The sequence below is a fragment of the Lytechinus variegatus genome, chromosome 12 (assembly GCF_018143015.1).
Source record: "Lytechinus variegatus isolate NC3 chromosome 12, Lvar_3.0, whole genome shotgun sequence".
In the NCBI taxonomy this organism is placed as follows: domain Eukaryota; kingdom Metazoa; phylum Echinodermata; class Echinoidea; order Temnopleuroida; family Toxopneustidae; genus Lytechinus; species Lytechinus variegatus.
In genome coordinates, this window is record NC_054751.1 from 12,287,166 (window position 1) to 12,315,115 (window position 27,950).

Genomic DNA, 27,950 nt, shown 5'->3' on the forward strand with positions numbered 1-27,950 from the left:
GAAGGCCACCAGAGAAAGGATTGCTATGATGCCCATCAAGAGTATAGTCACGTGTTTGTTTCTTGCTCTGGTACTGGCTCTATGGATAGGGGGCAGCTTCGCATGTTTTATCTCCAACTGTCCCAAGGGAGGTAAACGATCAAATTCTCGTCCAATTAGACAGGTAAGTCTATTGTCGATAAACCTATTACATGACTTTAAAGTGACGTTTGGGGGTGGAAATAAGCTTTCGAACTTCTATAGCTTAGCGTTGTAAAAATGCTTTGTTGTGTTTTTGGATGCATGGAGAAATAAAATCAATCGATGTGTCCTTCATTGATATCAGTCCAAGCTAATCCATAATAAGGTGTCGTCGTGGTCTAGTGGTTACGACTCTCGTCTTTCAATAGGAGGAACGTGGGTCGAATCAAAGTCATGGCGTGTGTTCCTTCAGCAAGAAATTTACCCACGTTGTGCTGCACTCAACCCAGGCAAGGTGGATGGTTACTTTGAATGCTAAAGCTGGGGTCATAATAAAAGTGCGCCTCGGAATGATTTTTTTTCTAGATAGATGGCGCTATATAAATGTATTTTTTAATATATCTTACTCAAAGACATTGGATTTCTAGGTTCCATATCATTAAGCTTAACGTTTGATCGAATGGCATTTTTTGTACATTTAATGGTTTGGTTATTTTGTAGGCCTATAACTTATAATTATTAAAGTTCAGCAGTGCCATGCCCCAGGTCAATCGCAAAATTTATGTTACGGAGCCTTTGTCTTCTTTGAGTCAAACCAGGTGTAGTCCTAGAAGGTACAAGATTGTTTTTGATAGTTTGAGTGAAATTCTTTATTTTTTATCTATTTGTTTTTGTCTCTCGTTTCATAGTTCTTAAGCAAAGTGATTCTTTTAAGTGATTTTCAACAACAAAATTACTTACTTGAAATGATGCATATCTGTTATTTGATAAAAGTTAGAAATTTCTTCCAGAGACTATGAAATTATCTCGTACGGATTGTCAGCGCTAAAGTCTAGTTTGTTATAAGAAGTGTGCAGTAAAATTACAACAGATGCAATTATTTTGGAGAACTTTAAGAAGGGATTTCAAGCAATGTACTCAGAAAGGAAATAAATCTAGTCAAAGCACTGAAATAATTATAATCTACCTATAAGCATTGCCTCAAACGCTGTCAAACAGTATCGCGGTAACGTGTTATAACTTACCGGATAGATTTTCTGTCAAGCAAATTAACCCTGGTGTACCAATGTGGTAACGACGTATCACAGTACGGATGAATAAGCGAAAATAATCTCAGGAAAATTATCCATCGGAGCTTAAGGATGTGGATGGGCATTGCACTTGACTCAGGGTTAGCGTGAAACTTGAACAATGCTGATAAGTGAAGGCTATTGCTAGAGAATTAATCATGGTGAGAAGTGATTATGATACTTTATCCTGTCGTGTTATGGTAATTTTTAACACGTTCTTGATGGAGAAAAACAGGGATCAATAAATTCTGGTAGGAAAAAAATTACAAGGCAAGTACCGTGCTTTTTTACATTCCACAAAATGCTGCTGATATCTAAATTTGGATATCAAGAGTGTACAAGGTGTGTGTTTCTAATACTGCAGATTATTTACCTCCACAATATTTCATTACAAAGGGTTGTCTAAATGAAACGTTGGCTGTTAGCATGACTCTTGGAAGCGAAGATCAAGCCCCCCCTCCTCCAAAAAATATGTCTTCGGTTGCTTCGTGTATTATTTTCCATAGGCAGCACCCCAGGTATTCTGGAAGATGTGTAAAAATTGAAAAAATATAGCAAAAAATGACCTCTACTTTGTAGTGAAACCCTTTTTTTGGCTTCTCGAATATCTGGGGATTAATTTGACCTCCCATATCCCCATATTTCTCCCAGTGAAAACCCCTTTGTGTCATTTTTTTTCAATTTTTCTGGGCCAATTTGATTTCCATTTTGTAATGAAAGCTTTTTTTTTCAAATTTACATCAGCACCCCTATTAAAAAAAATATTTTAAAAAATATCGCTCCCATTGCCCTTGTCGTTACACGTCTTAATTTGAGTAGTTGTATATGGATAAGATCAGATGGGGAAAACGAAACAAAATGTGAATGATTTCAAGGAATAGATATTTTTCAACGAATTATGCTGTCATCAATACATCTGAATCCTGCGGTGTGAACAAATACTAGTAGTCAGTGGCGTACCGTGGGTCACGGCGTTGGGGGGGCACCAGAAAAAATTTTGAGCCACTTAGTGAGCGCTAAGTTGCCAAGTACACTGACCTATAGAGACATTTTAAGGACAGTGCCATTAAATTGATTAAATAATGCGAGCGCGAAGCGCGAGCTTAAAATTTTAGATATTCAGACCTAAAAGGGACATTATAATAAAAGTTTTGTAATCATGATACGTACCTGTCTCACTAAACAATGCGAGCGCGAAGCGCGAGCTGAAATTTTCGCATATATTGACCTCAAACAGGGAGATTTTAAGGACTATATCTTTAATAGGAATCCATTAAGAGTATACAAATCTCACTATAGTCATATATTGGGAGTGCCAAGCTCTTGCTGATTTTGTTAGAATTGCATCTAAATGCATTGAGCACTTGTAGTAATTGTAATCATCATTATACGCATCTCACTAAATAATCAAATATTGCGAGCGCGAAGCGCGAGCTAAAAATTTAAGAAATTCAAATACGAAGAGGGGCATTCTAAGGCTTGTTTTTTGTAGGAATTTACAAAGAACATACGTATTTCACTAACCAAAATGATGCGAGCGCGAGCCTGAAATTCTTTTATATTCAGATCAGAAAAAGGGACATTTTAAGGACTGATCCTAGAAATTCATGGAGAGCAGACATACATGTATATCACCAATCCACTAATGCGAACATGAAAATCTTTTAAATTCAGATCAGAAAAGGGAACATTTTAAGGACTGATTCTAGGAATTCATGGAGAGCAGACATATTTTACCAATCTACTAATCGAACGTGAAAATCTTTTATATTCAGATCAGAAAAAGGGACATTGTAAGGACTGATTCTAGGAATTCATGGAGAGCAGACATACATGTATATCACCAATTCACTGATGCGAACGTGAAAATCTTTTAAATTCAGATCAGAAAAGGGAACATTTTAAGGACTGATTCTAGGAATTCATGGAGAGCAGACATATATCACCAATCTAGTAATCGAACGTGAAAATCTTTTATATTCAGATCAGAAAAAGGGACATTTTAAGGACTGATTCTAGGAATTCATGGAGAGCAGACATATATCACCAATCCACTAATGCGAACGTAAACACGGACAGGAAATGTTTTATGTTAAGACCTTAAAATGGGGGAATCACTTTAAGTAGTCATGAAAAAGAAGCATAGTATTAAACATAAAACAATATCTCGAAATGCAAGGAAATATTTTTGGTGTATGTCGACTTGATAACGGGAGGTTTTAGTATATTAGGATTACATATCTCGTTAAACAGACAATGCGAGCACCAGGAACAATGAAGACGTAGGCCCTGAGTGAATTACGTTTCATAAAGTAATGAAAAAAATATTTCTTTTGTAATATAACATAACATAATTATAATTTAATATAACATCATATAATGAACAATAATTTCTTCTTCCCCAGTACGTTTCTCTTCCTTTCTTCCTCTTTTTCTCCTTTTCCCCGTTTTTTTTTTTTTGGTCAGCCGATTGGGGTGGGGCACGTGCCCCCCATGCCCCACCGTAGTTACGCCACTGCTAGTAGTTGTTGATTCTCATCGCTCATATTTCATTTATAGACAGCTTTTCGGAGATGATTTTTCATCATGTTTATCGTTATCGTTGGATTGCGAGCATGGAATCTTAGGTAATAGGATTATAGTAGAATGTCCAATTGAAAATTGGAGACAGAAGGTAAAGTTCATTCCCACACACCGTGCGTGACTACACCACGTTTTCGAGGATGTTATATGTCGTCGTCCATTTCTGTATAAGTCTGCCCCAATCTTGGATTTACATTCGCACTCTCGGATGGATTGATTAGATGATAATCATGGTATAATAATGACATCCTACTGACCAGTGATTCACCCGTACATTGTCCATTACATCCAGCATATCCTCCAATCCCCATTGATTGAACTATTCACGATTTTTTTATCATTCATGAATGGTAGAGTGGGAAGGTAGTGAAAGAGGAAAATTATAAATGTAATTTTCCACCCATCCCCTATTCTCTGTTACTCCATGACTATATTTCTCCATTATAATAAGGGCAACATGCCATATCCTCCCCTTTCCGACAGATCAAAGCTTCAATTTGAAGTCAATTCAATTTTCTCTCTGAGACCATGTAATTGGTTGGGCAAAAGTCGGAAAGCCTATGGCATTTGTAGCATTCATCACAGATGGTAAGAAATGTCGTAATTGACTCGGAATAATGCACTGACAAAGCTCTGGACTGGGAAAAAGCCAGTGAAATGTACCAGCTAGCTACGGGGAAAGTGCATGAAGGTTGAACAATGATCTACCAAACCCGAGTTGCGACTCTTTGCTTTACGCTGCAAACGGAACAACAACTTTATATTCCCATATTACGTGGTGCATATAATCATCAATATAACGATGGAAACTTCAACAATTAACTTCGTTTTCTTTTTCATTTTAAGGTTGCTAATTATTTCCAATGATAGATTGCTTCTTCCATCGAAATGTTGACGAGTATTTGATGGTTCATCTTGAGTACTCATTATCACCGGAAGATTCCTTTGAACAAATTGCGATCATACGTCATATATTTCCCCGAGATTTTCTTTTGTACGATACCATTAAGCGGAAATCTACCTGGATATTGATCTGTTCAGACGATACAATGATGTGCTCATTGATACACATGATAGGTTAAGATAAAGACGGGACCCATTACAACATCAGTACATTAACAATTATTCTTTATATTTCTTACGCATAGAATGCATAGAAATTAATCATGTCGGGATTAGAATAATACAATCCAAGAAATTTGCATTTCATTTCATCCTCACATCCTCGGGTCCTGATAAACATAAGGCAATTTTCCATCCCAGAAATGATAACTATAGCTTGGTGAAAGGAATGAAAGATTTGTAATATAAATCACGGATTACTTTATAATTCTGCCCATTATTTTTTTAAACCCTATGCCTTTTTTGTCATGGGTCCTCTTTGTAGAGTAATGATATTTTCACAAACGCAGAAAAGGGATCGACTTTAATTTATATGGTAATAAATTTGCACCGGTGCAAAGGTTTTGTTTGGACAGAAAGCGAAAGGATTCTGAGGATATTGGATTTATCTTCCAAGCTCACAGTAACCCTAGAAATCTTGTCTTTAGTATTATGATATACATGTACAACAAAGATAAATCGATGGAATGATACGTAGCTCTTAGAATAATGAATACTGAAGAATTACAAAAGAACGTGAGTAAAGGAAGATAATAGTTAAATCAGAAAATAAAATAAATAAGAAGTCGATTTTGCTTTGTTTTGTACATTAGGAATGTGGTCCTTCATTATGTTCATGCGACAACTATTCCACAACTGAGCTTGGAGTATGCTTTTAAAAGATCATGGTTAAAATCTTGAACAATCTAATTGGGAAAAAAGCCAAACTCATGGGTTGACGCTATATTAAGAAGTAAGCAATAATAACCCTCCCACCTCCTACAGAAAAGAAGGTTATTATGATTTATTTTTTTTATCAGTAGGGAAAATTATATTCAGGTGATACGATGGTCCAGAACTTGTTTAATGACTGAGATAGGTATTAAATTCATCTCTCAAAGACGACTATGAAATTTGTTGATAACCCATTTTCTTTCATGTGACGAAATTCTGCGACTGCGAGACGTAAATTTGATGGGTGTGTTACCCCAAATCCCGGTATTTTTCATATTTTCGTTATTTGCATGACATTCTAACCCCTTGAGCTACAGAATTGTTTTCGACCCGACGTTCTGAGTACAGATGATTACTCACGAATGATTCATGTGATACAGCCATTAGCTACTGGCAGGATAAATTTGACACATTCCCTCTGGGCGATGCACGTGCAGTGCATCCCTTCCACTTTGCCACCAACCCTGGTTGCCAGTTGTGTAATTGCAGGGAACGAAACGCCAGCGTGCTCTATCATGCGGCTTACGAGCGAGTCCGGTATCTTTATCAATGGTGTGTAAAGAGAGAGCGAGATTGGTAATGGGTCGGTGACATTGAAGCAGCTGTGACTAGCCGGATGATGACAGGGGTTAACCAGTCATCCTCTACACCGGGTTCATACGATCTCTATAATCGATCACACCTAGCGGCTATTTACGAGGCTAACGAGAGGTTTAACGCGTGGTGTTGACTACACCACAGTCACATTACTACCACGTTAATCACACACGCAGTATAGAGGGTGTTGACCGGCTAATTGAAGTCTTTGAATTACCCTGCAGCGGGAATCACAATGATCCCTTCAGATTCTTCGTGCATCCGAAGAAATACTTTCCTTAAATAGATAAGAAATTCGCAATTCAACGTAATCCAGAACAATGCATTTCATGGTTTTCTGAGACAAATTTCAAAACAACAGCTCATCAAGTTGAGCTGCTTGAATTTATTGATTTCATGTCTTACGAAAAAAAAATGTTTAAATAGAGATTTATCCAAACTAAACCAAGAATAAACTAGAAGTCCACATCAGGAACTTGATGAACATGCATCAATATGGTATTCAATCAAAACAAAAAAACACGATGGAAACTTTCTCTTTTTTTAGGAGACGTTGCTCTTCTTTAATATCTACTAAAGATTATCTGAATAAATGAATCGGGTACGCCGCAATGGCGATGAGTTGTTAAGTTTGATGAACAGGTATAAAATCTTGTGGTCATCAAATTGAAGAGGTTAGAAAACTATTTATTTCCAACCTGAGAGGTTTGTGCTTGTCCGTAATCTGACTTGAGAGGAAATGGCCTGTATGAGGAGGATATGATTTTAATAGATGTCAATCTCTTGGTTGCGGTTCATGCAATAGGATATTCTCTCAAACGAGACAGCCGTTGATGATGCGACAAAAGACACAGGACACAATATTAAATGTCTCCCAGAGGGATAGGGCAACGTTTGTTGAATTAAACGAAAACATGTAGACGGAATTTCGAGTGATATACACAATGACGTCAAGCCTTTTAATAGTCTTATCAAGTTCAAATATATGAATACAGTTTTCGTTTCTGGAGGCAGTAAACATGATGAGTGTTGGGCCAACATTCTACGTTCTATCAGGCCCTCATTGCCAAGCACTTGTAGTATTGGCAGTATATTAGCCAAGAGGACAAAAGATAATTGAATTCTGCTTTTTTTAAGGACCATAGTTGGTAACCTCAGGCGAAAATGGCTTTATTACAATCCATATGGTTTTGAGAGTATTCGTTTGCAAAATGTTTTTTGAATACTGAATTTCTAACTGAATATAACATTGATGAACGTCTTGATGGATGAATTTTATCTTCATTTTTTCGAATCATACGTACGTGTGGCATTTTCATGCAGTTTGTTTGTAAAGAAAACTACTGGGGATTTCTGACGAATACAGACTCTTTAACGGTCCAATTTGGTAAAGACTGTCAATAAGACCCGATGACCACCGAAAAAGTTGGAAATAAGATCCTGAACCCTCCACTTTTCAGAAAAATCAATCATCTCAAATCATCCCGAAGCTCTTCCACCCCCTACCAAACCATCCGAGACTTCCCAAATATGCCAGTGAGGACTGAATCCAATTTCGGAGTTGTTCGGTTTGGTCATTCTACAATTTCTATATTATCAATTTGGATTTACTTGGCATTCCCAAAACGTGCCTTTTTTAATTTTCTGTATACTTACATTGCAATTATGTCACTTCTAGCATATTACTTTGTTGTGTCGTACATTTTTTATACTGATATACCCGAAGACATCTGTCTTGCTCTTTACAAGTTGAATTGACAACTAAAGTACATCTTATTAAGACATCCATGTTCAACATTGCCATTAAAACATTTTGTATCTGTCTTGGTTTTAAATGGTAGGTAAACTTAATTAGACTTTCATATACCTCAAAGAGAAGCAGATTACAGGACGTGTTACCTTTGAGTAAAAACTGCCTGTCCTACATTATGCTTTCTTTGATATCAGATTGCTAGGATTTGAATTGCCCTGAATTTCAATCATCACCCTGCTTTTGCCACCCTAAGATCTGGAGACGTGATAAGACCGTGATCAGAGAAAGTCCGCATTAATGGATGCCCTTTTCTGAAATCACTTTTGAAGACATTTCAGAAATTCATTCGATTTCTTGTCCTGGTACTTTTGAGGTAGACTCTAAGTAGGTCACATGCATAATATAGAGAAAAATGAATCCAATCGGTAAGTCTTATATTGACCTATTCCAATCAATTTGGGAGTAAGACCGCCACCTAATATGACGTACTTAAAATCTTATCAAGCAATATAATTACCAAGTAATTATATTTTTGTGAAATAATTTTGTAAACGGTAAGATACTGTTCTAAATGATTGAGGATTTTTGTAACGACGTTATGTCAAATTGTATAGCTTATTTTGATACCTGATGCAAACATTCACCATAAGGTGAAGAATCAACGTCCTTGTCCTATAATACTATCTATTATCATACTCATTACGATTTAATGAACTAAATGACCACTATTTATCATTTCCGTTAGCGTTTGCATGAACATTTACGTTATTATAATATTGTTAGCATCGCAGAGCCATCCAAAGCCAAACAAACTTTTGTATCTATCTAGATTTGCAAACACTTGTATGTTTACTTTAAAATAGACCTATTAGGACCTATTACATTGGTGAGAATGCAATGGAGACCATCTAGCATGACTTAGAGGTCTAGTCTCTGAATTAAGCAATTAAATATACTCCTAACCTATTGCGCCCAATACGTTGAAATAGGTAAGTACACTAAAGCCTCCCCAATGGGAAAGGGTTTGGTATTAGGGCGTGAAGCAATGCATTCATCGGTCTATATAATCTTTCCGTGCCTTCCTCCGTCATTCCCCCAGTGGGCAGTCAAATTTCAATTATGCCATTGAACTTTGTTCTCAAACGCCATTTAAACTATTATCTTGCTTTTTCGGAAAGAGAAAAGTTTGGCAATATACAATTACCATCCCGTGGAGGATGGGACAGTGCTTTAGAAGGGGATGGTTCATCCTGGAGTGTAATGGTCTTCTTGATTGTTGGAGAGTACTCCATGCCATCTTGACCGCATACTGCGAATACAACAGCAGATGTCTAAGCCACTGGGGTTCTGCTGGTCGATTTGTTCAGCCAGCGAAGGATTCTGTCTAATTCTTCAGCTAAGTTTAATTCTATACGATAATCTCCCTGCATTTACCCCATTGATATTTTCTCATTTTCATTTTTTACTTCAATTTCGTACTTTCCAGATACAGAGATAACTCTCAATTAAGAGTATGTCCTTTTATATGTTTAATGCAGCATGCAAGACAATTTGAATTAATTTTGACGCTGTAATAAACATTAGTGTGTAACACAGCACAGACGAGATAACTTTCGACGACTTTTGATAGGAATATAAAGGTTAATGACACACTTTTATGATGATAATGATGATTAACGAAGATCTGTCCTCGGAGGTCGGTTATGGACAATAGCTTATTGTATTAAATAATTCAGAGCGTCACATTTCATTCCCGTAGTCCTCTGTAGCTGGTATAGTCAACCAAGTTGAGGTTGGTCCCAACATGGACCTACTCTTTCCAATATGGGGATTACGAAACAAAGGATTATTACAATGAAGTAATCAAACGCACCCATTTGTCCAAATTCACAAACAGACGGCACTGCCAGTTCATCGCCAGTACTCGCTTCAATCGCTGGCTCTTTCACCAGTCATGATTGCTCAACGTTCAGCATCGTGTGAATAATAAAGAAATCGTTTCCCCAAACACAAATGAGCAAAGTAATGCTTTGCTTATATTTTGGTTACCGCCTTAATACCTCCCTTGACATATCCAGTCATTAGTAGCGTGAAACGTAGCTATAAAACAGATCAATTGAACTAAATCTGACAATTAACATGCACGTGTTATGCTCAGTGGAGTCAACGTTAATTATCAACGTGTGGAAATGACGTATCGCTCCAAGACAGTGTTTCGCATCGTAGAGTCCATCTCGGCGTTGAAAATTCATTTTGCCGTTGCAGCATTACGATTCTAGCTCTGGGGTGAAAACATTCCAACTCATGGCTTACAGCAACAACTCAAAATAGGGTTGCCCCTCGATGTTGATTCAGTGTTGTCTTTAACATTCTGATAAAACAAAACGTAGCCCGTGCGTCTTCGTCCCGAGGCCCAGGCGATCGCTTCATTATTGCTTCATTTTGATAGACGTTTTCCTTCCCGCTCTTCCCTACGCCGAGCATTTCCACGACACGTTCACGGCATTTCTTTTGACAACTATGACTTTTTCACTGACCATTGACAAACAGCTGAAACATCCGGATCTGCTGTTTTTTTCTTCTTTAATTGGAGCTGAGGCTAGAATTAATTACTATCAAACTCGTCCCATTTTCAGACCCGTGTATGGCTTCTTTTTTTGAGAAAATATATCCTCAGAATTACTTTGTCCCCTGGAGACTGTAGTATGAGGAGGATTGTAGAAGCTTTAAGGGTGCAATTTTTCTATATTCTGTACCAATTTAGGATGATTAGTTGTTACCTATTAGGATTTGGTGCACCATTGAAGGTACAATGTTCACTCTTCATGGTGCAAATTGGCATTTTTAGGTGCAAAAAAGGTCTTTTGTATTATTTTCAAAATAGATAAAAGATTTAACCCACATGGTGCTTCCAATGATGCTTTTAGTTGTGTAAACTTTAAACTTTATTCTTAATACGCACATTACCGTTAAATGTGATACCCTAATTTCTGTTGCCCTTGCTTCAGATAATCGAATGGGGATTTTAAGTGAAATTGATTACATTCTGTGTAATCCCTAATTTGAAACTTAGATCTGAGTGGGAAAGGATATGGCAATAATAAAAATTCGATTAAAAAATTTCGAGTATTTGTGAGATTGCTTAAATCAGTAGCGTAATGAGCAGAAAGTTTCGAGGGGACAAACTTGGCATAGCGGGAAAAAAAATTGCGAGCGACCGAGCAGAAATTTTGTCCCTTTTTATAGTCCAAAGTTCGAATTTGTGATAGATATTGTGATACTATGTAGGGAACTATATCACATTTCAACCCTTTTCTTTCCTTTTCTCCCTTTCAATTTCCTCGGTCGTGAAACTTTTGGGGGGCCATGGCCACAAGCCCCCCCCCCACACACACACCCATCCGCACGCCAGTCAGTGTGCGTTATATAAACCATTGTAATATGTGGGGTTTCCAGGAGCTTTTTTCTTCATTGAAAAAAAGGATGATAGTGCATGCATATACGTGATAGGGTGGGACGATAAGACAGAAATAGGGAAAATCATTATTAAAATATGTAATCTGACGGAATAACATAGGTCAAATAGTTTCTTCATCATTTTTAAGATAAAAGAAACACACACGAAAAAAACATCGTCAACTCTTCAAATTTTATAACCCAATTCTACAAACCTCGTACATTTGAAATAAAATTTTCATTGTTGTGTCAAGTAATGCAGTTAGGACTTCTTCCTATCGCGAATGTAGGTCTGGAATAACTGATTAAACCATGGAGCTCCTGACGTTATACTTGATTGACATCTCACAGTGATATCCGGACATCGCGGTTATCCCGAATATGAAATACAATGTACACTGGCGACCAAAGAATAGGGATTATCATATTGATCGAACCCATTTAATTCTGATCCTTCTTCACGCTTTGATCATTCCTCTTCAACTTCGTATTCCTGACCGGGATTTCAAGGGTTTTATTGCACCAAATACATATCATCATTGGGGTACATGGATTATCCCAGACGGGGAGGACAGACCCCCATTAGGGACAGACATATCAGCAGGAAACGATCAGTTAGGTTTAATAATCGTTGGCCTCGTGCTTCCAATATGAAATGCTGCTCATTGAAATTAATATAGCGCTGTTCTCCGGTAATATTACGACCATCATCTTCTCATTGGTTAATGTAGATGAAATTCTCTTCTTTCACATTTTCACAATCAGGAATAGGCCTATATGAATATATTTCGCTATTATTATAGCCATCAAATACTCTAGAATGTTTCAATTTCATAAATTAGGTCATTTGGCTCAATTAGAAGAAATATCCTAATGAACTAAACACTAATATATGAATAACGTTGACATTCATCGATGCGGACTATTGCTTAAAGCCTGTGTATAGCTTTGGTAAAGGGTCAATAATGTGATTGATAATTGAATATCATCTAATATGACAGTCTTACTGAAGCGTAGAGACCGTTAGATATTTTTCCAACTGCACTTCTCTGAGAAAATTTCAAATATTCAAATCTTGGATATATAGCGCCCTCTCTCGGCGATGCTTGTTTTAAATTAAAAAGAATGGGCATTCAAGCACTTATCTTATAAATTTAGTGATTAGATATCCAATAGTTACAGACAAAGAACATATCTTGGAAATTTCAGCCCATTCTATGATTTGGAATAGGATTTAATTGAAAGACAAAAACACACAGATATTTAATTTGATCGGGTGACCCGATCAAGTTAAATTTCCATGTAAAATCGCAAAATTTATCCTGTAAAACACATTTTCATTTCATATCCTCCACATCATAACTCTTATAGGGCATATCCATTCATATTAGCTAAAAATGAATTGGAATAGTAATAGGTGCATTTTGGTGGATTTACCAAAACTATACACAAGCTTTAAATCAATATAGACATGGATTATACAGTAAAGATATTCCTTCGGCACTCTCTGCAAAATAAATTATTGCTCAATTCTAAAAAAAAATGATAATGATAAAAGAATCAATCCAAGGATTTTACCTCAATTAGTGCTTTCTAAGACGTCACCGAGCAATGAAGGTCTGATGTATTATACTCACAGCGTTGGCACTGTCGTTTGGTAATGTATTCATTCAATATTGCCACTCCCCACCCAGGCCATGCATGTGTGAATGAGAACTTACATTGGATCAATGTTTGCAGAGCCCTCAGGAGGATAGTGCTTACTCTTCAATATAGGCCTACACCAAAATGTAAAAAGTATTTTATTGTTTAGCCTATTCGGTCCTGATGTATTAGTCGTTGTATGAACTATAAACATGATAAAAGAAACTTAAAAGGAATGAGAACCTGCATTGGATCAATGTTTGCAGAGCCCTCAGGAGGATAGTGCTTACTCTTCAATATAGGCCTACACCAAAATGTAAAGAGTATTTTATTGTTTAGCCTATTCGGTCTTGATGTATTAGTCGTTGTATGAACTATAAAAGAAACTTAAAAGGAATGGGTGAGGTAAACACAGCAAACTCAACCAAAAAACAACAACAACATTGTGTCAGAGGGAAAATTAGTCGTTTGTTTACAGTTTTAAAAATCAACCGGGGTGTAACCTATTCTTGTGATGACCATAGGCCTGTATAATTCAACACCATCCGTTTCCATTGAGTCTAAAGATTTAACTGATACATAGGATGGACCTACCCTTCGGCTTTGTAGTAGCTATTCCCAGCCATGGTGCAAGCTAACTTTCATGAATTTAATGTAAAGAGAAACGGTCACGACTAGGGAATTGCGATTTCTCATTATACACGTACAAAAGGCTATTTAAGAAATGGAAGGATCGGAATTGATCTTTATGGGTGTGTTTTGTTCTTACGCATTAGATCAGATCAAAATAATTGATATTAATGTAAATTTGGGTGTTAGTCTGGAAAAACAACCACATTCTTAATAATTTTATTCTCTCACAAATTACCAGCTTGCGACGGGTATTTATTAATAATGATAATAATATAGGTTTATTTATCTAGGGAAGCGGCTTCAGTTCTGAAAACTGTTCTCCCAGCGGGCCCTGCTATTATTATTACCCCGGCTTTATATAGCTGGGCTGCCTAGGCGCTAAAACATTCAATGAATTTCTTCCTACCGGGTACCCATTCACCTCACCTGGGTATAATGCAGCACAATGTGGATATATCATTTGCAGAAGGAAATTACGCCATGGCTGGAATTCGAACCCACGACCCTCTGTTTCAAAGTCAGAAGATTTATCCACTGGGCCACGACGCTCCACTATAATTCAACAACATTTATTAGTCCGCTTTATCGCTTCAGTCCATACCCCTTTCATGGACACAGTTAAGACACAGTAGACACAGTGTGAACACATAGATCCGTATTCTAAAGTAATGGCAAGCCAAATACAAAGACCTGGGAACGATTTTCGACTGGGGGTGCTGATGTAAATTGAAAAAAAAAAGGTTTACACTACAAAATCGAGATCAAATTGGTCCCGAGAAATTTGAAAAGCAAAAAAAAAAAAAAGTTTTCACCAAAAGAAAGGAGGTCATTTTGGATGCATTTTTCAAGTTTACACATCTCCCAGATTACCAGGAGGTGCTACTATTGGCGAATACACGCAGCACCCCCGAAGGGAAGTTTTGGGGTGCTTCAGCGACCTTGCTCCCCAGGGCCATGGCCAAAAATATTAATTTTTTGTTTACATCGTATGATTCTTATTCTCACTGCACTCTTACATCATATGGAATGATTGTGATAGTATGTTCCTTTGAGCACATGTTGGAATGAATTAGACTAACTTAAATGTAACAATGATGTCCATCTTTTTGTTCAAAATTGAACAAGGTATTGTGTTCAGGAAAATACCCATATTACTATGTTTTGTGTGATAGTGGGATTTCATATTGAATTTACCTAGCAGATAAAGGTTATTTTACCGTCAACACTAATCTTTGTTAAAAAAATCAAAGCAACTCTATATTGACTTCTGAACGTCTTTTTATCATCCAACTTGCTGTCTCCTAGTTAAGTGTTTTTTTCCCCGAAACCTATTCTTATCCATTATTCCAATAACTTCAGTCCTAATTAACCCACTTTCAAGTGCTTGCCTTAAACATATCCAGGCTCCACAATCCACTTTATAATAATTACATTAATTCATTTCCATTTGATCATGTTTTCTAGATTTAATCATGATTGTTTCTTGTTATTTTCCCCCGTGTTGGCTTTAGAAATTGTTTTTACCAATAAGATTAGACCCAATAAATTAGGCTATGAAGAATCCGGTTTTTTGTCTTTTGACATTAAGAATTAATAGGGCCGACTCTTATTTTTTTCTTCTTTCATACCTTTGAACATCATCTTTAGGTAATTCATAACTATTTGACAAACTAATTTCATTTTAAAGCCGTATCCTTGTTCAGATTTCTTAAGATTTGTTTTGGGCCTCGAGAATAATAGCATATAGATTTACCGTTCAACCACTCAATTATTGTGGATACCGTATTCCTTCATTTCGTCTTATCTGATCACTTTTTCCAAAGCACTAATGAATAAATGCATAGTTAATTTAGCTGCGATGTTCTAAAAAGATTCAGTTTTCAGTGAACTGGACTTGATGGCAAATTTCTAATATCTAGTTGATCTCACATCTCAATTAGTTTCAGAAGTGAGCGCGACATTAATCTCCAAACATGAACAAACATTTCACTACAATTACCATTTTAAAACTTATTGTTGAAAAAAACTTTTAAAGTTGCAGGGGACTTCATTAAGTCGTGCACGCTCCTGCAACATACTTTCACAATCACCCAGGGAGCAACAAGGCACAAAATAGTCCCCCCCCCCATTAATTTTTTTCTTTAACTAGTGCACACCTAGGTACCAATAATGCATAAAGCATTTCCATTTATTTGAAAGCAGGATAAAAGAGCATTGTAGATTAAATGCCTTGCTCACGGGCATAGGTGCCGCGGCCGGGGATCGAACTCCGGACTTTCCATGTATAGCCAGGCGCCTTAGATCACTCGGCCACGGCACCTCCATTCATACACATGAACGCACAAACGAACACCCCCTCATCCACCTCACCACACCACACACTTGCTCTCCCCACACATCCACACTCACCCACTGCACCCTGCATTATTATACCTACCAAATTCACTCTTTGATGGTTCTCTGGACTTCCTCCCCCCCCCCCCCCCTCTCTCAAACTCATACCCTCTCCTACTCACGATACCCACACAGTTCTCACAGTCACCCACACTCACTCTAGTCTGATTCTCTTTCTTTCCACTCCTCTCCCTCATTCACACACACACACTCACCCCCTCCCATTCATGCACACACTACTGAACTAGAACTTTGTGACACACACCCTCTCACATTAACACGCTTCAATACACACTCACACACAGACATTTTTTTTTCATATTGTTTTATTCTGATTCCATGAACAAAAATATATAACATTTCAAATTAACATTTCAAAACACATAATATTTTACATTTCATATTTGGACATTTTTCACTAACTTAATACCAGCATAAATCATATATAACTTAAAGGAGAGACAATGAAATCAGTTATAAAAATGTTTATTTTTAGCACACTCTCCCATTCACCCCCTCTCATTCATGCACACACCCTCTCACATATGCCTCTTTTAACACACACGCACACACACACACATAGGGTGTATTGAATACATACACCTCGTGAGTGGAAATGTTCGGCCATTGTATATGGCATACAGGGTGTGCTCCATTGCACTGATTTGTTTTTGTAATCGATAGACCTTGCTATCAAAGTGAGTAAAATCCCCAGATAAACCAACGAAAATCAGTTGTCGGCACGGACTGCACACTAACCACAACAGAGCGAAAATGTTGAAGAATCGAACATAATTATTTGGTATTTGGATATAAGACAGAGTGACATAGTGTGAACACGATCCCTATACGTGTAAATGCACCAATTCAGCTTAACTTAATGTTTTAAAATAGAACCTTCTTTCACAGAGTAAATATATGTGTTCACAGAGAACCACTCTGTGCTTTTCGCATGAGGATCAATTTATAAGCACCGTCTTTAAAATGTATATACTAGCAGCTTTTCTCACCGCAACATTTAAATAAAAAAAACAAAAAATAACAAAATATAGTAATGGAAAATTGGTTTGCCCATTTCGATACAGAATGGAAAGTAAATAGTACAGCAAGTTTTTGGAAAGTTTTGCACTCTTTTTTCAAACTCCATGACATCTGGTTACCCCAGAAGAGCATAATAGATTTTTTTTAAAGGAAAATTTTGAAATCAATGGCTCCAACGAATAGTATTTATATGTTTCCCCATTTAGATCGTCAAACCCCTTCGTTTGTGCTATTTTAATAGTAAATTAATAGAAAACAAAAAGTAATCTTTATGGTAATCATAAATGTCCTATACGATAGAAACTTTCACTTCAATGTTACGTTAACTCTCACATATGGTTACACTTAACCCAGGTTGACACAAAAGTAATGAATAAAATTATATGACTGGCGCAATAACATCGTCTGTCCTAGTTATCGAGTTAAGCGTAATTTCTGCGATAGTTTCGATATATTTTCTTCGAATTGAAGTGATTGATGAAAGATGAAAGACAATAGAACCCCTAAAGTAAGCTTTATTCCATTCAAAGTCACAGGGCGAGTATCAGACATGACTTACTGATCAGTTCTACAGTCTAGAACATCGCTCGGTCAATTTGAGCGAAATCATGCTCATTTACGGTGAATGCAAGATGTCGCCTCTTCCCAATTCGAAGCGAAACCTCAAAACTATTTTCGCAGAAAATTCACAAAGTGTTTATTACCAGACTTTCATATACCAGAATGTTGAAAGGTAATTGAATGAAGTTTGATATATTAAACAGCAAAGGATTATTAGCAGGAGTGACATGGATATTATATATAGTTGTTCCCCCCCCCCCTTGAAACGGCTTCCTTGACCATACATCGGGTACACCTCTATTTTTATGGTGACTAACACAGTGGTGCCCAATTACTTTATTGTCATTGCGTAGCATGCACTGTTAAAAAAGTGATTTTACAGAAAAAAAAAGATTTTGCAGAAAGCAATAACAGAATCATTCTGTAAATTCATAAAACAGGAATTTTCTGCTATTTAACAAAACAGGTATGTTTGAAAAGGGGAAAAAGGTGTTTTATTTAAGGAAATTTGTAAGATTCCATACACCAAATACCAATTTCCTGTAAGATTACGCAATCTGGTTAGATTACAGGTGTTCTCGAGACTCTGCTGCAGGAACTTCTTTTATTCTAATGATAAATTTTCTAACAGTGTGATACTGTGATATACATTTGTTAGATGAGACTGAGTCAAATGATGTCACTTTACACCTTAAACTAGAAATCTCCAAGTCTTACGCGAAATCTATCTCTACAAATAGTTTCTACATTAACATGTTTAAATCGTGTCTTGATATATTTTCAGACGCCGATTTATGGAATTAGTATTTATGGTATTCTTAATATCGTGTTTTTCAACGAATTAATGGGTACTTTTTACACCTATTGAAGGAAGTCCGCGGGATTGTTATTGCAAGGTATTAAAAGTAGTTTAATCAGTGCAGCCACCTAAAACTTTACACTTGATTTTGCTTGATATTGACGTACCTTGATAAGCGTTTGCCACGATCGAACCAAGACTACTTTCTTTTAATTTCCCAACTGGTTTCTTCACGTGATGTGTATAGCATATCAAGCTGCCATTCTCTATGGATCCATTGGAAGAAAATTGAAGTTGGGATCGTGAGAGTCTGTGTTGAGGGGAAGTTTATTATGTGGTAAGCCCCAAGATTGAGATTTGGAGCTTCGATGATTTTTCGCTCACGAATTCCCTTACATAGATCAACCACATTAGTCCTTTCGTCCATGTAGGGTACCTTATTGCATTTGTTGATGTTTTTCCTGAGGTCAAAATCCTGATTATGTGATATTGAAGTAACTTTCTGGTATTAACTTTTACTTCCACAATGGTAGATGACATTTGGGACGATAAATTCTATTCACCTGGTGATTTGTTTCATCCTTGCTGTAACATTAACTAATTTAAGTGTTTTCTTATCATGCTTATTAAAAGAACGAAGATGAACGCACTGCTGATTCCATGAGAAATCCTCTTTAATGAAGTTATTATCACATGATCTAAATATTGTCAGTTGATCTGTGATATGTTATTATTTCCAAGCAGAATGCGAGCTTACTGAAGATCGCCAGTTCAGATGAAAACGTGTATTATCACGATCATTATTTCTTGGAAAAGGACCTGTAACCAGCAAAGAATTCCATTTCTTCCATTTTCCCACCAATCAAACATTGTCTACTAAAACCGTTTGGTCGCAAGTTTATTGGATTATGTTCAAACTTAATTACTATGATACCGCTGATAATTATAGCAATATGATTTCCGTTTAAAGCACAGGTTTACATCAAGGATTGGATTAAACCAGAGATCTGAGTCCCGTCTTACCAAGAGTTACGAATGACCATGTTAAATGTTAAATTGAGCATGTATATATTTTATTTTTTTATATGGAAATGAATACAAACAAACTACAACTATGGAATAATGGAAAGTCAACATCGCCTACCATACAAAATGCATGGAAGAACAGTGGTATTGTATTAATACCGCTGAAATGGGCAATCTTCCATGTGATCTGTACGTTATGTTAAATTGAGCATGTATATATATTTTATTTTTATATGGAAATAAATACAAACAAACAAACTACAACTATGGAAAGCCAACGTCGTCTACATACAAAACGCATGTTAATTTTTTTTCTAAATATGGTGTATTTTTATATATCATTTGTTTTCTTGGCAATTCAGTATGCTCCTTTGTTTATTAAGGATATTGTGTACATTTTCATAAGAAAAAAAATATGACACGGATAGAATTCCATATGTTTATAGTTAAGGATGATGGGATCAATCGCAACTCTTTGTAAGACAGGGCCCAGATATACATGTATAGGCCTGTATCACGGGACAAGGCCAAAACAACATGAGCAATAGACACACAGTGGTATAAATAATTTTTTTTTGTCATGCAGAGGATTACTTATACTCTAGTATCACAGGCATTACTTTGGATGTTAGGTCAAAATGGAATGAACAGAGGTCTGAGAGTTTAAAGAGCTATCAATCTACTCTCCAACACCTCCAGAAACATCATTATTGAAAGACTTAACTCCTTACATTGATTGATTAGTGGAAAAAAGAGTTTGGCACGATTTCACATTCTCCTTAACTCCGCTGTGACGCTGACACTATTAAACTTGAAACTCATGGACGAAATCACCGCAACGACACGTCCACCTGACTATGACGTCATCTTTCTTCCTGTTGGTAATATTATCCCTCGTTTCGTCCTGACACACTCAAGTGATCAAAGATGTTGGCGGAATACTTAAATTATTTTTCTGAAGGTCAGCAGAACTGAATGAATGTTATCCCACTGTTGATTTGACTGTCAGGACGAATGATTCGTTCGAGGTTGTGTCACTACTTGACAGACAAAAGGCACAAATTATCCAGAAAAGAGTATTATAGATTTATCTTGATCCAACATGCAAACTATCGTTCAGCATGGTCAGATTGTCTAGAATGTTGAATGGAATGAGAGACAATCAATACATTTTTTTGTGGGGGGGGGGGTAATTATTATGTATTTTCAGGGAGAAGATACATGAAGTACGCGTTTTATTTTTCTCCATATTAACTTTTGAGTTTCTGTTATCATCCATATCAAATTGTTTGTAATATAAACTGGCGCCTTGACACTCTTTCAATGTCTCCCTCTGTTAAACCAAATCGTTGGCGATACACGCTGCTAAATCTGATCTGAAATACCAACAAGAAAGGGGGATAATGATTCTACCCCTTCTCGATCACTTCCTTCTGTTGATGTGTTTAGTTTGCTTGGCTGCATGGTTGTGCCGTAAATGACCCACAAACCGATATATTTAGGATATCACTGATTGGGACGGACGCCTTTCTGGAGGGGAAAACCAGTTCTGCTCGGGAATGACGTCGATCGTTTGATGAAGACATATATATAAGAACCAAACGCATTACACCCAATCAACCTACAACACGGTGTGCACGACTGCACCAGGAGTTGACCGCTCCAACGATTAGTTTACAAATTTATCTTCTTCGTGTTAGGTCAGGCACTTCATTATTATTTAGAAACTCATCGAAAATAAATTTGTACTGACATGGTTAACGATTGACTGATGCAACTTGCAAAGGCCCTTCCTTGTTTCAACATACACAACACATATTTCATGACCAGTGGTATTGCTTTACTTTATGCTGAGTTTTTTGTTCTTTTGTTGTTTTTTTTTTTTTAGTTTTCACTTATAGGGAAGATTGAAACGATTTATCGATTTTCATTAACTTGTATTATCACGATAATAATATCATATATCATTCGATATCATTCAATATATCCTTCATTGTCAATGAATTCTTGTTATCAATCGATGATATATCTTATTTCCATTATTTTATATCGTATCATATAAAAACTTGTGTACCAGAATTAAATGGGACATAATGCGATTAGAATACAAATGACACCACTAAACGTTTACAGTCTGGCGTGAAAATGGGGGGGGGGGCCGCCGGACGGGGGCTCTTGCCCGCCCCTCCCCTATTTGTTTCATGACCATGAACAAAAAAGTAAAGGAAAGAACATGGAAGAGAGAAGGGTAAAATATGGTATTATTTTCTGAATATGATGTAAAAATCTATCGCAAAATTGGATTCTAAATAGAAATGTAGAACTTTGCTCGATCGATTCGCTCGCAATTTTTAATCATTATTTTACGCAATACCATGCGCCATATCTAGCCCTCTCAAAATGTTTGGTTCATTACGCCACTGCGTTCACACGAATGAGAGCTCAAATCTGTTTCAATTCAATTCATTTCAATTTATTTTCAAGTACTGGTAAAAAACTTACAAGCGCAAGAACAAAGGCAATACATCCATTAAAATATGAGTACAGAAAGAGAAAAATATACAAAGAAAATATACAAGTACAGGGAAGGGGTAACAAGGAGCGCCTTGAGTACCTAACAAGGTGGATATGTGCGCAATATAAATATCCTATATTACTATTATTATTGTTATTAACAAAAGCAAAATATGCTTGTCTGAGTTATCCCCGTAATAACCATAGTATCAAATCTTTAGAAAAGCAAGACGGTGGTCAGTAAAATCTTACAAATATCAGATGAAGAGGGATTTGTTTTTAACATATTTTTTTAGTGCCTTTTGAAACTTTGGAGTGATGCTGGTTTTTGAAGAATGTCATCTAAACCATTTCAAAGGGCTTGACCTCTGTATCTAACACTCATTTACCCTAGGGTTGTTTCGAAATAAATACTACGATACATCTTTGAGTTTCTGGAATCATAACTTTGGATGGAATCATTTATGGTGTACCGATTAGAAAATTGTTGTGGTAATTGACTTATGGTATATTTATACATAAACTCTGGAAGTTGCAGGTCACCTAGTTGATGAATTGTAAATACATTATATTTTAGAAAAAATTCTGAAGTATTCTATGATGAACCCTGTCAATGACTCTCATTGCACGCTTCTGTAATAAAAATATTCTATTCACCAGATAATTTGAACAACTGGCCCAAATCATGTTACCATATGATAAGTGTGGCAACATTAATGCGTTATAAATAAGTAACAATGCACCCGAGGGTATAACAAATTTCACTCTGCTCATAATGCCAATGACTCTAGCAATCTCAGAGCACATACTATCAATATGTTTCAAAGTTCATGCATCGCCATGGTCGCTGAATATCTTTCTTTTGAAAGTATTTTTCACTTGGTTCACTTGTATGCTAAACACAAACAATAAACATGATTAACAATTTAACACTCTCATGTTTATCGTGTTTCATGTTTTGTTTTCTTCTCCATAATTAGCTAAGTACCTCATGCTTAAAAAAGTGAGAAATTGTGATCATAAATCACAAGAATAATGATTTAACAATATTGATTTTGATTTCATGGTCAATATTGATAAAGCAGCGTTAACAATTATTTAGCTGTCCATAATGTGAGCATGAATTTAGAATATTCCTTTCCAGTGTGCAGTGCATATGAATCTATTACCTTGCAAAAGTTTGTTCGACTTGTATGGGCAAACGTGTGTGAAATCCCGCAAGCTTGGAATATGACTATTAACCTTAGGTGTGCAAATATGCTAATACGTTTGAAAAAGTGCATTTAACTGTCATTCATTCAATCTGATTCATCAAAATAGGTATCTTTTTTTTTCTTGTTTCAGTGCCTAGAATGTGGACCAGGGGGAGTAGGTAGATGCATGGGACCGGGAATCTGCTGCGGACCAACTATTGGATGTCACATCAACACACAACACACACTCTCCTGTATGAGGGAAAACGAGATCTCAACGCCATGTGAACTCCCAGGGAGCCCATGTCAGTCTGTGCCAAGCGGTACGTGTGGAGCAATGGGCGTATGCTGCAATAGTAGTAAGTCTATTATCATCATTATCGATATCCAGCTTAATACTACGTGGAAGCGCCGTGGTGTAGCGGTTCCGATTATCGCCTTGTATTCAGAGGGTCGTGTGTTCGAATCCCACCATGGCCTAGCGTCCTTTGGCAAGGCGTCAATCCACAATTTGCCACTCTCTACCCAGGTGCTAAATGGGTACCCGGTAGGGTGCGAAAGTTTATGTAGTATGCCTAGCAATCATGGCAATTGAGTCTTGGAACTCTTGTTGGAATGCTCTTCAGGGAGTGGAGAAGGTGCATACATTGTATGCGGGCATGCAAGGATCCGATGACCTGGGTAATAATATATCTGTAAAGCGCTTAGAGACGTCGTTCCGATGTGTAAAGCGCTATATAAATGCGGAATATTATTATTATTATCATTAATAATAGTGTATTCAGGATACAGTTAAGATGAACTAGATATTCATGATACAGTTCAGATAAACAAGGAATTATAACATTTTATCATAAAGAATAATCCAGGAAAATAAAGCAAATATAGAATTACATTGGTCTACATGAAAGCATTTTTTCATATTAGATATTCATAAAAAATCTTCATGAAAAAGTACGAACATAGGTCAATAAAAAGTAAAAATTCAATTTTACATGATATCATGTTCCATGCAAGAGGTGTTCATGAATGTACAAATAATTATATTGATATTAATGGGGGAATAATCACATAAATAAAAGATCTTAAAAATCGAGGTAAACAAGGCAATATACATACAATTTCCCAAATTAAACAGCATATACGCAAAACAAGAGAGGAAAATATTAAATGTAAAAGTAAGTAGTTGCAGCAAACAATTATTAGGAAGTCTTTTTAAAAAAAGTTAATTGACATCAAATTACCACTGTTCTAGATCTGGTACATTGAAATCAACTTATCTTTGTGAAACCATGAAATCTTAGCTGAAAACCGATCATTTTCATGATCACTATACACAAAAAGGCAAATGCTTGGAAAATGCTCGACATTGTATGGAGTTGCGTGGTTATTTTGCCAATACCTCAGCAATTATACAGTTTTTCCAAGAGCCATTTGGCACATATTTTATCATTTATACATACAAACACTTATGTGCATGGTCATTTCAATGGATTCTGTTCGATCTTTTTGAGATCGTTCCCACAACATGCATTTATCTTTAAATGATATTACCTACCCCTCCCCCATACACACACACACACCCACCCATGCATAACCATACAAATAAAGACACAATTAATCATAACTTACATCAACAAGTCACTCACTATTAGACTACCAGTCGGCCCAGCTAATGAGGGGGGAGGGGGCAGGGGGGCAGGGACGTCAAAGCCACCTCAACATGCAACCAAGTCGCGCTCAGCTGTAAAATACTGTATATGCATGCGTGCCCTGCATAAAAACAGAAATGATAAGATTAAATCATAAAATCATAAATTGCACTTGAATGCAGTCGAATATACACTTAGTGCATAAAAAATTACAGTGTAAGAAAAGAAAGAGGTTGCTTAGAAATCAGAATTTGAGTTTGTTTTGAAAGAATTTGCTAGAGCTTGAAAACTAAAGGAATGTAGATGAATTCAAGTTAATCCTACATAAGAGACCGGATATTTAAATATTCATCATCCATGATTTTGTTTTAGAATCATTGCTAAAATGAATCCATATGATAAGTTGATATCCAAGGAACATGAAGAAAAGAACCAACGACAGAAAACGAGAAATATTAAAATGCCCAAGAAGAGAACAGGGAAAAGGATGAAAAAAGAGGAATCGATAACATATAGAGAAAGAAATGTGAAAATTCTGCATGAGTTAAAGTTGGAAACCATTCATTTTGTGACAGAGAAAATATCGTGATATCGCTTATATTGCACCCCAAGCGGTATCTTTCTTATGAACAAACGTGAAAGGAAATGATCAGAGCTCATAATACGGAAACAATTTCTCCTTTCAAGTGCTTCTAACGGAATGGAAAGAATGGATTACATCCTCCTTACCCCCGCCGGTTAGAAGATGAATAGTCAGTCAACTGATCTCAAGATTTCAGATGAAGAAAATGAAAAGCTTCATTGAAGCATGCAAGGGGACATTTTATGAAGCGCTTCAACGAATCAAAAGATTTGAAATACAAAGTTGTAGGAAGAAAAAAAAACGTCTAAACAAATTATGGATGTTAATATTAACATGATAGATTTGTGGAATATATAAAAGTGAATTGAATTTATCTAACAAAAATGACACATGAAATTCATTTCTACATTCACATAACGACTTTCAACAAAAATGGGAATATAAAATTGTGTACTTAAATGATTGCATACCAACAAAGAAAATGTTTGTTAATGATGATGAAAGTACACTTAGTTGGACTATGAGTTAATGCAAGAATCAAATTTTTAAAACTGATTAAACATTATCAATTTCATCAAGATTTCTTCAATGTTTAGCTTTTTTTCAACATTTACCAGTCAATTTACTTATTTGTAAATTATCATTCTTAGCTCAAAAAGATAGCTTGTAACTTGAAATTAAGTGGTTGAAGCTTATCCCCCTAAGATTTTTTGCCTCATAACACAACTTTGACATTAATGATTTCTTATCTTTTCGCTATTTTTACCCCCTCCCACCCCCACCCCCATTCCTTCTCCTCTCCTTTCCTTTCTTTCATGTCTCTTTTATTTTCATATCTCCTCCTCATATCTTATTCTTTATGATCAGATACTTGTTCAGAAGATGCATCTTGCCTGATGATTGAAGAGGACGACTCCCTTAGTAGATACGAGCAGATGAGCCGGGAGGACAGCGGGTCAACAAGGAAAGATCTCCGGGTTAAACTTCTCGATTTACTTTTGAACATGCAGGATCAATAACAATAAACTGGAAATTGTTTAAAATTTCGCCAATAAAATCTTATGAAAAAGTCATTTTGAAAAAAATCCATACAACATTTCCTGAATTTAAAACAACTCCCGCCATCCCATTTTGCCCGTCCATTTTCTTTTTGGATGCTCTGTTCCCGACATGTTTGTTTCTTTAAGATACCAATAGGCACTGCTCACTCTTTTTCGACTTTCATTACAACCAATACTTAGGGTGAGCTCAGCGAAAACCGAAATATATAACTGAATCATAAATGAGACATTTTCGTGCTTTTTTCATGGTAAATGAGGAAATTGTGTAATATTTGTAAATAATTACATAAAGATATATTTAGGACAATTTCACATTTGCTTGTATTCCGTGCTTCATATTATATTATGTGATTATTTTTTCCCTGCACATGGGCACATAGTATAATCGAGTTCAAATTTAATTTTCAGAAATGAGACGAAGGGTGGCTTAAATCATTCCATTACAAAGGATTACGAATCTAATCATGTTAATGCTTCGTGATATATTTAGGATAGAACCGTCATATTAATCTGGAGAACATTAATGTTTTAATCCCTCATCTTTTACATTAAGATTAATAATGATCCATAAAAATTATTTTGTGTCTGGCGACTAAGCTGAAACATTTAGAATCGTGATCAGGGGTGTACTGTCATACACGCAAGATTTCGATTTTAAGAAACACGCGTCGGCGTGAAACCTGCATGCAGATAATCTGTACCAGTCTATATGGTAATGATGTAGTTACACTATATGGAAAAAAAAACTCCATACCGATCGATTAAATCCCACTCAAAATAATGTAATTGTTTTGATCGGATTGGAGTTGGTTTCGTTGCTGTGACTATAGCAGAATCGGGCTCCGTCCCGTTACAGTTTTCCAATCGGGCGAGCGTAACAATTACCATGGAACAGGTCTACCTTTTTATTGGCGCCAAACTAGTAAACGAGTAGTGTTATATGTTCGTTCGTTTCACTATGCTACTTGTTTATTTATTTATTTATTTACTTATAAGTCTTTTTTTAGTAGGTTGGCTCCATCAGTAATTGATACACTGTTGTCCTTGGAGGCCCTACATTTTGAGGAAAGCTTATTTTGTAAAAGTGGTATTACAAGCCATAAAGCATAAATTCAGAATTAATTGCAATATTTTTGGTGCATATAGACATAATGCGAGAATTGGTTTTGAAGACGTACGTTATGTTTGGTTAAAGATCTCGGAACATTAAGAGTGTGGTACAAGTTACACCAGAAGATTCAAAATCTGGATGAATTGTCTATTTTTATTTTTATAAAGTATAGTAATTGCATTATTTCATGAAACAATATTTTAGAAATATTATAATTTGGCTCGGTATCTTAATCCGCATTTGGTTTATCTCATAATTGAATA

At 36.2% G+C, this 27,950-nt stretch overlaps 1 protein-coding gene across 1 annotated transcript; it reads left to right on the forward strand.

The window, feature by feature from the left end:
• LOC121425491 (oxytocin-neurophysin 1-like) lies at positions 1–27,950 on the forward strand. Its single transcript, XM_041621560.1, has 3 exons — positions 1–163; positions 23,432–23,639; positions 26,383–27,950. Exons 1-3 carry the CDS (start codon positions 26–28, stop codon positions 26,532–26,534), a joined length of 498 nt encoding a protein of 165 aa, XP_041477494.1. The 5' UTR covers positions 1–25; the 3' UTR covers positions 26,535–27,950.